The 13,329-nt window shown below is 41.6% G+C and overlaps 1 protein-coding gene across 1 annotated transcript in view; it reads left to right on the top strand.

The window, feature by feature from the left end:
• Nucleotides 1-1,233: 1,233 nt before the first annotated feature.
• The window catches only part of PAPLA1 (Phosphatidic Acid Phospholipase A1), a 334,165-nt gene continuing 322,069 nt past the window's right edge, over nt 1,234-13,329 (top strand). Inside the window, exon 1 of the mRNA XM_090384561.1 lies at nt 1,234-1,430. Coding sequence (XP_090240687.1) covers nt 1,286-1,430 — 145 coding nt within the window. The 5' untranslated portion in view covers nt 1,234-1,285. The remainder of the gene's footprint in view (nt 1,431-13,329) is intronic.

Genomic DNA, 13,329 nt, shown 5'->3' with positions numbered 1-13,329 from the left:
TGATTTACTGGCCCACTCTATTTCTCCGAACAGTTTCTTATTATACTCATCAGAGTCATTAGGCCTATAGCACACTCCTACTCTCAATTTTGATCTCCCAATGCTTATGTCACACCAAACTGACTCGACACTGCACTGTCCAGCGATGTCGACTGGCTTCACTTCATTGGATTTTATGTGTTTTTTAACTAATAGCATAACCCCTCCTCCCTTCCTATCCTGTCTATCCTTTCTGTAGACATTGTACTCCCCAAATTCCAGTTCTGCATTTCTTATATCTGTGTGACACCACGTCTCTGAAATCCCCACAATATCTGCCTTTGATGTTTTGAGCAATACCTCAAATTCATCAAATTTATTTACTAAACTCCTAGCATTGGTGTACACACAATTATACAATTAACCACCCGCTGGCTAAATGCAAATTTCCGTACATCTATTCTGCATCTGTCTTTTCTTAATTTGAATTTATGCCCCCTTAGGTTCGTAATCTGAACAAGTGGAAGGATCCCATCAGAATTCAGCGTGCTGAACCCATTCAAGGCCTTATATACCTCAATCAGATCACCGCGCAGGTGCCTAGTCTCCAGCCACTGCAATTTGCAGAACTTAAGCCTCTCTTGGTAAGAGGATCCCTTCATTCCCCTCACCAATCTTGTTGCCCTTCTCTGTACACGCTCAAGTAAATCTACATTCTTCCTAAAATGAGGCCTCCAGACCTGTACGCAGTACTCAAGGCGTGGCCTGACCATTGCCTTATACAGAGGGATAATCACCTCCTTTTCCCTGCTAGCAAAATTCCTATATATCATTGACAAAACCCCATGACCTGCCCTGGCAGCCTGTCTACATTGCTCAGAGAACGTCATATCTGACTGCACAATTACTCCCAGGTCTTTTTCATTTTCTACCACCTTAAGTATAGTAGCACACAGTTGGTACGTTTCTCTGGGGTTACTTCTACCCATATGCAGTACTTTGCATTTGTCAAACACTTTGCATTAGTGGGTGGGCAGGTACCCTGGTAATGCAATATGCCATCACAGTTGCGAAGTTATATCCACAATATGAGGGATGCCAAAGGGTGTTGGTAATAATGTATTTCTAAACGAACTGAAGTTAACTGGAGTGAACAGGGGAAGTTGCACATTCCAAAAATAAAGTTGGAAACCACGTTTTTGAAAGAGGGCGCTGGAGTATCTCTCTTAATGACCACTGTGTCATATAACAGTAGTTTAATTCTATTTTTTTTTTCTTAGACGTGTTAGGTTGATTTGGATTGAATATGGAAAGTAAAGAAAAGAATGGTTACAAGCAAACGTCGGCTTCTTTGCTACTTCAGCCGCCTGTGTCAGTATTTTCTTGGAGCGAAGCGACTAGTACTGTGCTTTTACCAGTAACGCAGACTCAGCAAAATGATTCATCAGAAGGTATTTTTATTTCCTTGCTGGCTACTCACGCAGCTGTTGCCAATGGGTGGCAAAGAATGAGAATTTAATAGACGTGGGGGAAATGGCAATATTTAATCTTTTAATTTTATAAAAATAAAAATTAGACACATGTAAAGGATTATGCTAAGGTGTACCATATTGCTGTCAAACTATTATATAAAAATTAAAATGTGCATTGAAACTAATGCATACAGTGTTACTCTGAGATTTCGGTATCATTGTGGCTAATGTATACAGTGTTTCTCTGAGATTTCGGTATCATTGTGGCACTGTTTTTCTTCCGTAATTTTAAATCAATCCGATTAGCTGGAGCGCCGTTAAATTCCACAAGCCATATTAAGCGTAATAAGAAAAATGGGCATTCCACACTACAAGTTATTAATTCAGATTTATTTCTGTCATTTGCACATAATTTAAGCATGTTGTTTGAGATAATGTACAGATAAGGGATAAATGCAAGGAAAAAGTGCAATTGATATTTGCACTGCTAGTGGAATGAGCAGCAGCCTGGAAACAAAGGTGCTGGGGAATTCCAGGATAGCTGAGAGTTAGCATTAGCATTAGTAGAGGCATTTGATGCAAGAAAGCAAGCTTATGCAGCATCAGCCAAAAAAAAAAAAAAACCACTTCGACTTCACCCCCCTGTTCGTTCAAAATATCTGTCTAGCTGAGCCTTAAACTTATTTAGGCTATCAACTTCCACGACAAGGGTTGGAAGTCTGTTCCACCAACCAACCACTCGCTGGCTAAAGGCAAATTTCTGCACGTCTATCCTACATCTGTCTTTCCTCAATTTGAATTTATACCCTCTCAGGGGTGCCTCCGTAGCCAGGTGGGAGGGGGCAGCAGTGCATTACACACGCTTCTTGATTAGACCGGGGTTCGCGCCCGTCACCACCAAATACGGAGGATGCGGAAAGGTCAGGGAATGACCACCGCATATTCCCGGAGCAATGTGGCCTTAGTTGCTAATGCTCCTAAAAACCAAAAAACAACAACAACAACAACAGCCCTCTCAGGTGATTATTCTGAGTGAGAGGAAGAATCCCATCAGCATTGAGCATGCTCAAACCATTCAAGGTTTTATACACCTATCAGATCACATCGCTGGTGCCTAGTCTCCAGACACTGTAATTTGCAAAACTTAAGCCTTTCTTCATAAGAGCACCCCTTTGTTCCATTCACTAATCTTGTTGCCCTTCTCTGTACTCGTTCCAGCAGCTCTACATCCTTCTTGAAATGAGGCCTCCAGACCTGTATACAGTACTCTAGGTGTGGCCTGACCATTGCCTTATACAAGGGAATAATCACCTCCTTATCCCTGTTAGAAAAATTCCTATATATCATTGACAATACACCATGAGCTACTCTTGCAGCGCGTCTGCACTGCTCAGAGAACTTCATATTTGCCTGCACAACCACCCCCAGGTCCCTTTCATTCTCTACCACTGTCAGTGTAGTACCACACAGTTGATACATTGCTCTGGGGTTGCTGTTTCCCATGTGTGGTACTTTACATTTGTCAATGTTAAACTTCATTTGCCACCTCTCAGCCCATCTGCTCAATCTTTCCAGATCCTGTTGCAGCAGCATAGTGTCAGTAGTGTCCTTGACAACCCTGCCTACCTTTGTATCGTCTGCAAACTTCGACATAAAGCTTGATATACCCTCATCAATATCATTTATGAATACAGAAAACAATAATGGACCCAACACTGAGCCCTGAGGGACTCCACTAATAACATTAGTCCACGACGAGCAGTGTCCATTGATTACCACTCTCTGTCTTCTCCCCCTCAGCCACCCCTTTATCCACAGTAGCAATTTGCCTCCAATGCCACACTGCTCCAATTTGTGCAGCAGTCTTCCATGTGCAACAGTATCAAAAGCCTTTCTAAGATCCAAGTATATAATATCAAAGTTATTCCCTGCATCCAGTTCCTTTGTGACTGCATCATAGTATCCAATCAAATTGGTCAGGCAAGACTTCCCCTTAACAAAACCATGCTGTGTCCGAGCTATAACTGAAGTCTTGTCTAAATGATATTGCAGTGCTTCTTTAACTAGTGCCTCCATTAATTTTCCTGGAACAGAAGTTAAACTCACAGGTCTATAATTACTTGTGTCAGCCTTTGATCCTCCTTTGTGAATTGGGGTGACATTTGCACATCTCCAGTCTGTGGGTACCTCCCCTGAGTCCAAGGAAGCTCTCATAATTATGGCTAAGGGTTTGCTTGCTTCCTTTGCTGCCTCCTTCAATATAAATGGATAGATCCCATCCACCCCAGGTGCCTTTCTTGTGTTTATCTTCAACAGTTTCTCCTCCACTTTACTCTCAGTTATTACAAGATTCTCTAGCTTACTGCTAGAGTTGAATACACCTCTGGCTTTCCCCTCGCTAAATAACTCCTCATGTGTGAATGTCGATGCAAAATATTCATTTAGTTTGTTAGCTACCTGAGCAGGATCATCAACAGTTGACCCATCGATATCAAGTGGATCAATCTGATTCATCCCCTTCCTTCTAGAGTTTACATAAGTAAAGAACTCTTTGCTGTTTTTCTTTGCATCCCTTGCCAAAGATTTCTCGTAATCTACCTTCGCCTGCCTAACCTCCTTTGTAACTTGGTTACAGATCAACTTGTATCTATCATAGGCTTCTGTGTCATGTGTTAATTTGTATGTATCCCATGCATGTTTCTTCTCTGCCATATGCCTCATCAGTTTATCTGACATCCATTTAGGCCTAAACCTTGAACAATATTTCTTAGTTGGTATGTATAGCCTAGTAGCTTCCAAGATAAGTTCTTTGAATGCTTCCCATTTTGCATTTGCTGTTGGTAACATCATCAGTTGGTCCCACTGTATAGAATTTAAATACTGTCTCAGTCCATCGTAGTCGCCTTTACGAAAGCAATAACCCTTCCCTTTACCCCTAATGGCAGTTACCTCTTTGAGCAAATCCCACCTCAGCACACTGTCATCACTGCCACCCAGTGGTTCATTTATCTGCAGATTCGTAATGCATGAAGAATCACTGCTGATAATCAAATCAAGAGTATTCTTCCCTCTAGTTGCCTCCTGAACGTGCTGATGTAGAAAACAATCATCCAATAAATCCACAAAAACCTTGGTAGTGTGTGAGTGACCAGCCCCCAAATTCCAGTCAATATCTGGGAAATTAAAATCTCCCATTATAAGACTCTCTGATTTACTGGCCTACTCTATTTCCCTGTACAGTATCTTATTATACTCATCAGAGTCATTAGGCCTATAGCACACTCCTACTCTCAATTTTGATCTCCCAATGCTTATGTCACACCAAACTGACTCAACACTGCACTGTCCAGCAATGTCCACTGGCTTCACTTCCTTGGATTTTATGTATTTCTTAACTAATAGCATAACCCTTCCTCCCTTCCTATCCTGTCTATCCTTTCTGTAGACGTTGTACTCCCCAAATTCCAGTTCTGCATTCCGTATATCTGTGTGACACCATGTCTCTGATATCCCAACAATATCTGCCTTTGATGTTTTGAGCAATAAATCAAATTTATTTACTAAACTCCTAGCATTGGTGTACACGCAAGTATACATGCACCTATTTCTTTTCTTAGCTACCCTAACACAACGCATGTGTTTACTTGTACCGCAATGACTCCCGGCAGTCTCTGAAATATTCTGCATCTTGTTTTTCAGGCTTCTGCTCATTCCAATAGAAGCAGTGCAAGAATCTCTTTAACCTCTGCCAGTGGCTACTGTTAATCTATTTGTCTTTGTCTCCCCCCAAGCTAGCAGTTTTCCGACCCACCTAACACTGCCTCGATAGCATCAGCAAATATTCTTGCACCCTTTCTATTTAAGTGTATCCCATCCCTGTAGAAGCAATCTCTCCTGTTAACAAGTACAGTCTAAGCTGAAAAAAAATTCTACCCCTTGAGCCTTGCACAATCTTTCCAGGGCGGAATCGATCGACAAGGCTCTCATCATATACTCCCTCCTATCGTGTCTGGGCAGAATTGCAGACACTTTCAAATTTAACTCTATTTCACGGCTTTTTTTTAACAGTGACCTGTACTTGTTAAGCAATTCTGCCGGTCTCCTACTCTTGATATCATTAGTGCCAACGTGTACAACTATATCACCTTTTATGCCCTTAAAAGATGATATCTGCTCTACAACATCATCAACCTTTGCCCCTGGCAGACATACCCTGGTCCTGTTCCACCTATCCTTTTTACAAAGCATGTTCCCCGTTTCCCTGACAATAGAGTCACCAACAACTACTAGTTCCTTTGGGACCAGCGCATTCTGCCTTGGGGGTTGCCGCTGTGTTGCGCGACGACCAAGTGCAAGCTCTGGCATTGATGTGGGCAGCTGAGAGCTTGATGGGCCCCTCAATTTAGTTCCTTCGAGGGCATCCACCCTGTCCTTCAAGCTCTCATATAGGCCCATAAGAACGCTGAGTTGTTGCCTGATTTCGATACACTCCTTGCATCGCGCACAGACAAAGACATCCCCCATGGCAATATCATGTCCTGTACCTGATGCTCCACAAACATCATGCAAGCTGTGCATTTTAGAAGGCTGTGATTCAGAAGGCAACTGCCCCCCTCAGTTCTCCTCTGAGCCACAGCACTTCCATTAGCTTGAGCCTTTTGTTTTGCTGCTCTGGTCTGAGTCATGTTTCTTTTAATTTAAATAAAATTTCAATTTCAGTTTATAACCCTAAATTATCTCCCAACACAGTTATGACGGGATATATATTTTTTAGTGTCAAGTATTAATTATCTCCGTGTTCCCTTTATATAACTTCCGTATCAGTTATGTATTAATTTATTATGTTACGTTTGTAATCTAAGTCGGTATATGTATTTAGTTAAAAGTACAATTTAAATGCCAACGAAGTTCAAGGAGTTATCATGGAATAAGGAAATATGTGGGCTGTTTTAGGATAACTGAGTAAGAATAGGTGCACATGTACTTGCATGCACACCACTGCTAAGATTATAGTAAATAAATTTGATGAATTTGGGATGCTGGTGAAGACATCGAAGGTGGATATTGTTGGGTAATAAGAGACATGCTGTCACGGTTAAAGATGCATTGCAGGATCATTTAGACAAGACTGCAGCAATAATTCAGACACAGCATGGGTTTGTTAAGGAAAAGTCTTGTCTGACAAATTTGATAGAATATTATGATGTGGTTACAAAGGAACTGGAGGCAAAAAATAATTTTGATATCATATATTTGGATTTCAGGAAAGCTTTTGACACTGTTGCGCATGGAAGACTATTGTACAAATTGGAGCAGAATGGTATTAAGGGTAAGTTGCTACAATGGATAAAAGGATGGTTAAGTTTCTATTGGAATGAGCCGCAGCCTGGAAAATAAGATGCAGGATATTTCAGAGACTGCTGGGAATCATTGGGGTACAAGTAAACACATGGGTTGTGTTAGGGTAGCTAAGAAAAAGAACAGGTGCATGTATACTTGTGTGTACACCAATGCTAGGAGTTTAGTAAATAAATTTGATGAATTTGAGGTATTGCTCAAAACATCAAAGGCAGATATTGTGGGGATTTCAGAGACGTGGTGTCACACAGATATAAGAAATGCAGAACTGGAATTTGGGGAGTACAATGTCTACAGAAAGGATAGACAGGATAGGAAGGGAGGAGGGGTTATGCTATTAGTTAAAAAACACATAAAATCCAAGGAAGTGAAGCCAGTCGACATCGCTGGACAGTGCAGTGTCGAGTCAGTTTGGTGTGACATAAGCATTGGGAGATCAAAATTGAGAGTAGGAGTGTGCTATAGGCCTAATGACTCTGATGAGTATAATAAGAAACTGTTCGGAGAAATAGAGTGGGCCAGTAAATCAGAGAGTCTTATAATGGGGGATTTTAATTTCCCAGATATTGACTGGAATTTGGGGGCTGGTCACTCACACAGTAGCAAGGCTTTTGTGGATTTATTGGATGATTGTTTTCTACATCAGCATGTTCGGGAGGCAACTAGAGGGAGTAATACTCTTGATTTGATTATCAGTAGTGATTCTTCATGCATTAAGAATCTGCAGATAAATGAACCACTTGGTGGCAGTGATCACAGTGTGCTGAAGTGGGAGTTACTCAAAGAGGTAACTACCATTAGGGGTAAAGGGAAGGGGTATTGCTTTCGTAAAGGCGACTACAATGGACTGAGACAGTATTTAAATTCTATACAGTGGCATCAACTGATGATATTGCCAACAGCAAATTCAAAATGGGAAGCATTCAAAGAACTTATCGTGGAAGCTACTAGGCTTTACATACCAACTAAGAAATATTGTTCAAGGTTTAGGCCTAAATGGTTGTCAGATGAACTAATGAGGCATATGGCAGAGAAGAAAAATGCATGGGATACATACAAATTAACACGTGACACGGACGCCTATGATAGATACAAGTTGATCTGTAACCAAGTTACAAAGGAGGTTAGGCAGGCGAAGGCAGATTACGAGAGATCCTTGGCAAGGGATGCGAAGAAAAACAGCAAAGAGTTCTTTACTTATGTAAACTCTAGAAGGAAGGGGATGAATCAGATTGGTCCACTTGAGATCGATGGGTCAACTGTTGATGACCCTGCTCGGGTAGCTAACAAACTAAATGAATATTTTGCATCGACATTCACACATGAGGAGTTATTCAGCGAGGGGAATGCCAGAGGTGTATTCAACTCTAGCAGTAAGCTAGAGAATCTTGTAATAACTGAGAGCAAAGTGGAGGAGAAATTGTTGAAGATAAACACAAGAAAGGCACCTGGGGTGGATGGGATCTATCCAGTTATATTAAAGGAGGCAGCAAAGGAGGTAAGCAAACCCTTAGCCATAATTATGAGAGCTTCCTTGGACTCAGGGGAGGTACCCATTGACTGGAGATGTGCAAATGTGACCCCAATTCACAAAGGGGGATCAAAGGCTGACACAAGTAATTATAGACCTGTGAGTTTAACTTCTGTTCCCGGAAAATTAATGGAGGCACTGGTGAAAGAAGCACTGCAGGATCATCTAGACAAGACTTCAGTTATAGCTAGGACACAGCATGGTTTTGTTAAGGGGAAGTCTTGCCTGACCAATTTGATTGGATACTATGATGCAGTCACAAAAGAACTGGATGCAGGGAATAACTTTGATATTATATACTTGGATCTTAGAAAGGCTTTTGATACTGTTGCACATGGAAGACTGCTGCACAAATTGGAGCAGTGTGGCATTGGAGGCAAGTTGCTGCTATGGATAAAGGGGTGGTTGAGGGGGAGAAGACAGAGAGTGGTAATCAATGGACACTGCTCATCGTGGACTAATGTTATTAGTGGAGTCCCTCAGGGTTCAATATTGGGGCCTTTATTGTTTTCTGTATTTATAAATGATATTGATGATGGTATATCAGGCTTAATGTCCAAGTTTGCAGACGATACGAAGGTTGGCAGGGTTGTCAAGGACACTACTGACACTATGCTGCTGCAACAGGATTTGGAAAGGTTGAGCAGATGGGCTTCGAGGTGGCAAATGAAGTTTAACATTGACAAATGTAAAGTACTACATATGGGAAACAGCAACCCCAGAGCAACGTATCAACTCTGTGGTACTACACTGACAGTGGTAGAGAATGAAAGGGACCTGGGGGTGGTGGTGCAGGCAGATATGAAGTTCTCTGAGCAGTGCAGACGAGCTGCAAGAGTAGCTCATGGTGTATTGTCAATGATATATAGGAATTTTTCTAGCAGGGATAAGGAGGTGATTATTCCCTTGTATAAGGCAATGGTCAGGCCACACCTAGAGTACTGTATACAGGCCTGGAGGCCTCATTTCAGGAAGGATGTAGAGCTGCTGGAACGAGTACAGAGAAGGGCAACTAGATTGGTGAATGGGACAAAGGGGTTCTCTTACGAATGGGACAAAGGGGTTCTCTTACGAAGAAAGGCTTAAGTTTTGCAAATTACAGTGTCTGGAAACTAGGCACCAGCGGGGTGATCTGATAGAGGTGTACAAAGCCTTGAATGGTTTGAGCATGCTCAATGCTGATGGGATTCTTCCTCTAGCTCAGAAAAATCACCTGAGAGGGCATAAATTCAAATTGAGGAAAGACAGATGTAGGATAGATGTGCGGAAATTTGCCTTTAGCCAGCGGGTGGTTGGTGGGTGGAACAGACTTCCATCCCTTGTCGTGGAAGTTGATAGCCTAAATAAGTTTAAGGCTCAGCTGGACAGGTATTTCGAACGAACAGAGGGGTGAAGTGGAAGTGGTTATTTTTATTTATTTATGTTACTTTTTTTTTTTTTTTTTTTTTTTGGCTGATGCTGCATAAGCTTGCTTTCTTGCATCAAATGCCTCTACTAATGCTAATGCTAAGTGGAAGAAGACAGAGGGTGGTAATCAATGGGTGCTGCTCTTCGTGGACTAATGTTATTAGTGGAGTCCCACAGGGTTCGGTGTTGGGTCCACTGTTGTTTTGTATATTTATCAATGATATTGATGAAGGTATATCAGGCTTAATGTCGAAGTTTCCAGATGATACAAAGGTTGGCAGGGATGTTAATGACAGTAATGGCAGTGTGCTACTGCAACAGGATCTAGATAATTTGGGCAGATGGGCTAAGAAGTGGCAACTGAAGTTTAACCTTGACAAATGTAACGTACTGCATATGGGTAGAAGTAACCCCAGAGAAATGTACCAACTGTGTGGTACTACACTTAAGGTGGTAGAAAATGAAAAAGACCTGGGAGTAATTGTGCAGTCAGATATGAAGTTTTCTGAGCAATGCAGACAGGCTGCCAGGCCAGGTCATGGGGTTTTGTCAATGATATATAGGAATTTTACAAGCAGGGAAAAGGTGATTGTCCCTCTGTATAAGGCAATGGTCAGGCCACGCCTTGAGTACTGCGTACAGGTCTGGAGGCCTCATTTTAGGAAGGATGTAAATTTACTTGAGCGTGTACAGAGAAGGGCAACAAGATTGGTGAGGGTAATGAAGGGATCCTCTTACCAAGAGAGGCTTAAGTTCTGCAAATTGCAGTGGCTGGAGACTAGGCACCTGCGCAGTGATCTGATTGAGGTGTATAAGGCCTTGAATTCGTTGAGCACGCTGAATTCTGATGGGATCCTTCCACTTGTTCAGATTACGAACCTAAGGGGGCATAAATTCAAATTAAGTAAAGACAGATGTATGTGCGGAAATTTGCCTTTAGCCAGCGGGTGGTTAATTGCTGGAACAAAGTTCCATCTGTCATTGTGGAAGTTGATAGGTTGAATAAATTTAAGGAGGAACTGGACAGGCATTTGGACGGAATGGTGTGATTTTTTTTTTGGCTGATACTGCATAAGCTCATACACAAGCTTTCTTGCATCACATGCCACTACTACTACTACACAGTGATAAAGAATGTGGAATTGGAATTTTTTTTGTACAATGCATATAGAAAGGGAGGACGGGTAATGCTGTTAGTTGAGAAACACTTAAAATCTAAGGAAGTGCAACCAGTTGACATGGATGGACAGTGCAATGCTGAGTCAGTTTGTTGTGACAAGTGCTGGGAAAGCAAAATTGGCAGAAGTGTGTTATAGCCCTAATAAGCATTAGAAAAGGCACATAATTAGGCGTGACATAGCCGAGTGGTTAGGAGCGAGAGTGCTTAGCACGCTTTCCTTGAATCGGCCGGGGTTCAAGCCTGTGACTGCTAAATACGATAAATATTTGTTTTGATGATTTATTGTAAACTCTACTGACTTGGTTGTTGTGCCGGAGTATGAACAGAAAATTAAAATTTTTAATGTTGCAAGAAAGCAAGCTTATATAGCATCATCCAAAAAAAAAAAAAAATCTTATTTCACCCATCCACTCGCTCTAAATGTTTGGCTAGTTCTGCCTTGAATCTATTTAAGCTATCAACTTCTACAATGACAGATGGAAGTTTGTTCTAGCAATCAACCACCCGCTGGCTAAAGGCAAACTTTGGCACATCCATCCTACAACTTCTGTCTTTCCTTAATTTGAATTTATGCCCTCTCAGGCAATTATTCTGAGCAAGGGGAAGAATCCCATCAGCATTGTCAGATCACCTTGCAGGTGCCTAGCCTCCAGACACTGTAATTGCAAAACTTGTCTTTCTTTGTAAGAACAACCCTTTGTTCCATTCACTAATCTTGCTGCCCTTCTCTATACTTGTTCCAACAGCCCTACATCCTTAAAATGAGGCCTCCACACATGTATACAGTATTCAAGGTGTTACCTGACCATTGCCTTATACAAGGGGATAATCACTTCCTTATTCTTGCTATAAAAATTCCTGTACATCGTTACAAGATACCGAGAGCTACTCTTGCAGACAGTCTGCACTGCTCAGAAAACTTCATATCTGCCTGCACAATTACCCACAGGTCCTTTTCACTCTTTACCACTGTCAGTGTAGTACTACACAGTTACTCTGGGGTACTGCTTCCCATATGCAGTACTTTACATTTGTCAATGTTAAACTTCAGTTGCGACCTCTCAGCCCATCTGCTCAACTTTTCAAGATCCTGTTGCAGCAGTGTACTCTCATTAGTGTAATTAACAACCCTACCAACCTTCGTGTCATCTGCAAACTTGGAAATTAAACCTGATATACCGGAAGGCAGCTCTGGGCGAAAGCAGTGTCGCGACTCAGGGTTAAAACATAACAGAAGGTTAACGTGATCCACCAGGTAAAGAAACAAGGGAGGTCACAGTGTTTATACTAGACTTAGGATTTATGCTTGATTCCAATTTTTTGGCGTCTCCGTAGCCAAGTGGGAAGGAGCAGCATTGCGTAGTACACGCTTCTTGATTAGACCGGGGTTAGAGCCTGTTACCACCAAATACGGAGGATGCGGAAAGGTCAGGGAATGACCACCGCATATCCCGGAGCAATATGGCCTTAGTTGCTAATGCTCCTAAAAACCAAATAACAATAACAAATAACCTGATATACCATCATCAATATCATTAATGAATACAGAAAACAACAATGGACCCAACACTGAACCCTAGGGGACTTCACTATTAAAATTAGTCCACAAAGAGCAGTGTCCATTGATTACCACTTTCTGTCTGCTCCCACTCAACCATCCCTTTATCTATAGCAACAATTTGCCTCCAGTGCCACACTGATCTAATTTGTGCAGCAGTCTTCCATGTGCAACAGTATCAAAAGCCTTTCTAAGATCCAAATTTATGATATCAAAATTATTCTTTGCATCCAGTTCCTTTGTGATTACATCATAATATCGAATCAAATTGGTCAGACAAGACTTCCCCTTAAGAAATCAATGCTGTGTTCGAGCTATAACTGAAGTCTTTTCTAGATGATCCTGCAATGCTTCATTAACCAGTGCCTCCATTTATTTTCCTGATACAGAAGTTATACTAACAGGTATGTAATTACATGCATCTCCCCGTGATCCTCCTTTGTGGATTGGGGTCACATTTGCACATCTCCAGTCCATGGGTACCTCCCCTGAGTCCAAGGAAGCTCTCATAAGCTAAGGGTTTGCTTATTTCCTTTGCTGCCTCTTTTAATATAACTGGATAGTTTCCATCCACCCCAGGTGCATTTGTTATGTTTATCTTCAATAATTTCTCCTCAAATTTACTCTCAGTTATTACAAGATTATCTAGCTTACTGTCAGAGTTTAATACACCTCTGGCATTCCCCTCCCTGAATAACTCCTCATGTGTGAATGTAGATGCGAAATATTAATTTAGTTTGTTAGCGAACTGAGCGGGATCATCAACAGTTAAACCATCGATGTGAAGTGGACCAATCTGATTCATCCCCATCCTTTTAGAGTTTACACAAGTCTCCGTAGGCAG

Source organism: Mastigoproctus giganteus, chromosome 11, assembly GCF_048544385.1.
Source record: "Mastigoproctus giganteus isolate SK-2022 chromosome 11, ASM4854438v1, whole genome shotgun sequence".
In the NCBI taxonomy this organism is placed as follows: Eukaryota; Metazoa; Arthropoda; class Arachnida; order Uropygi; family Thelyphonidae; genus Mastigoproctus; species Mastigoproctus giganteus.
This window is presented reverse-complemented; position numbering and strand designations above follow the sequence as displayed.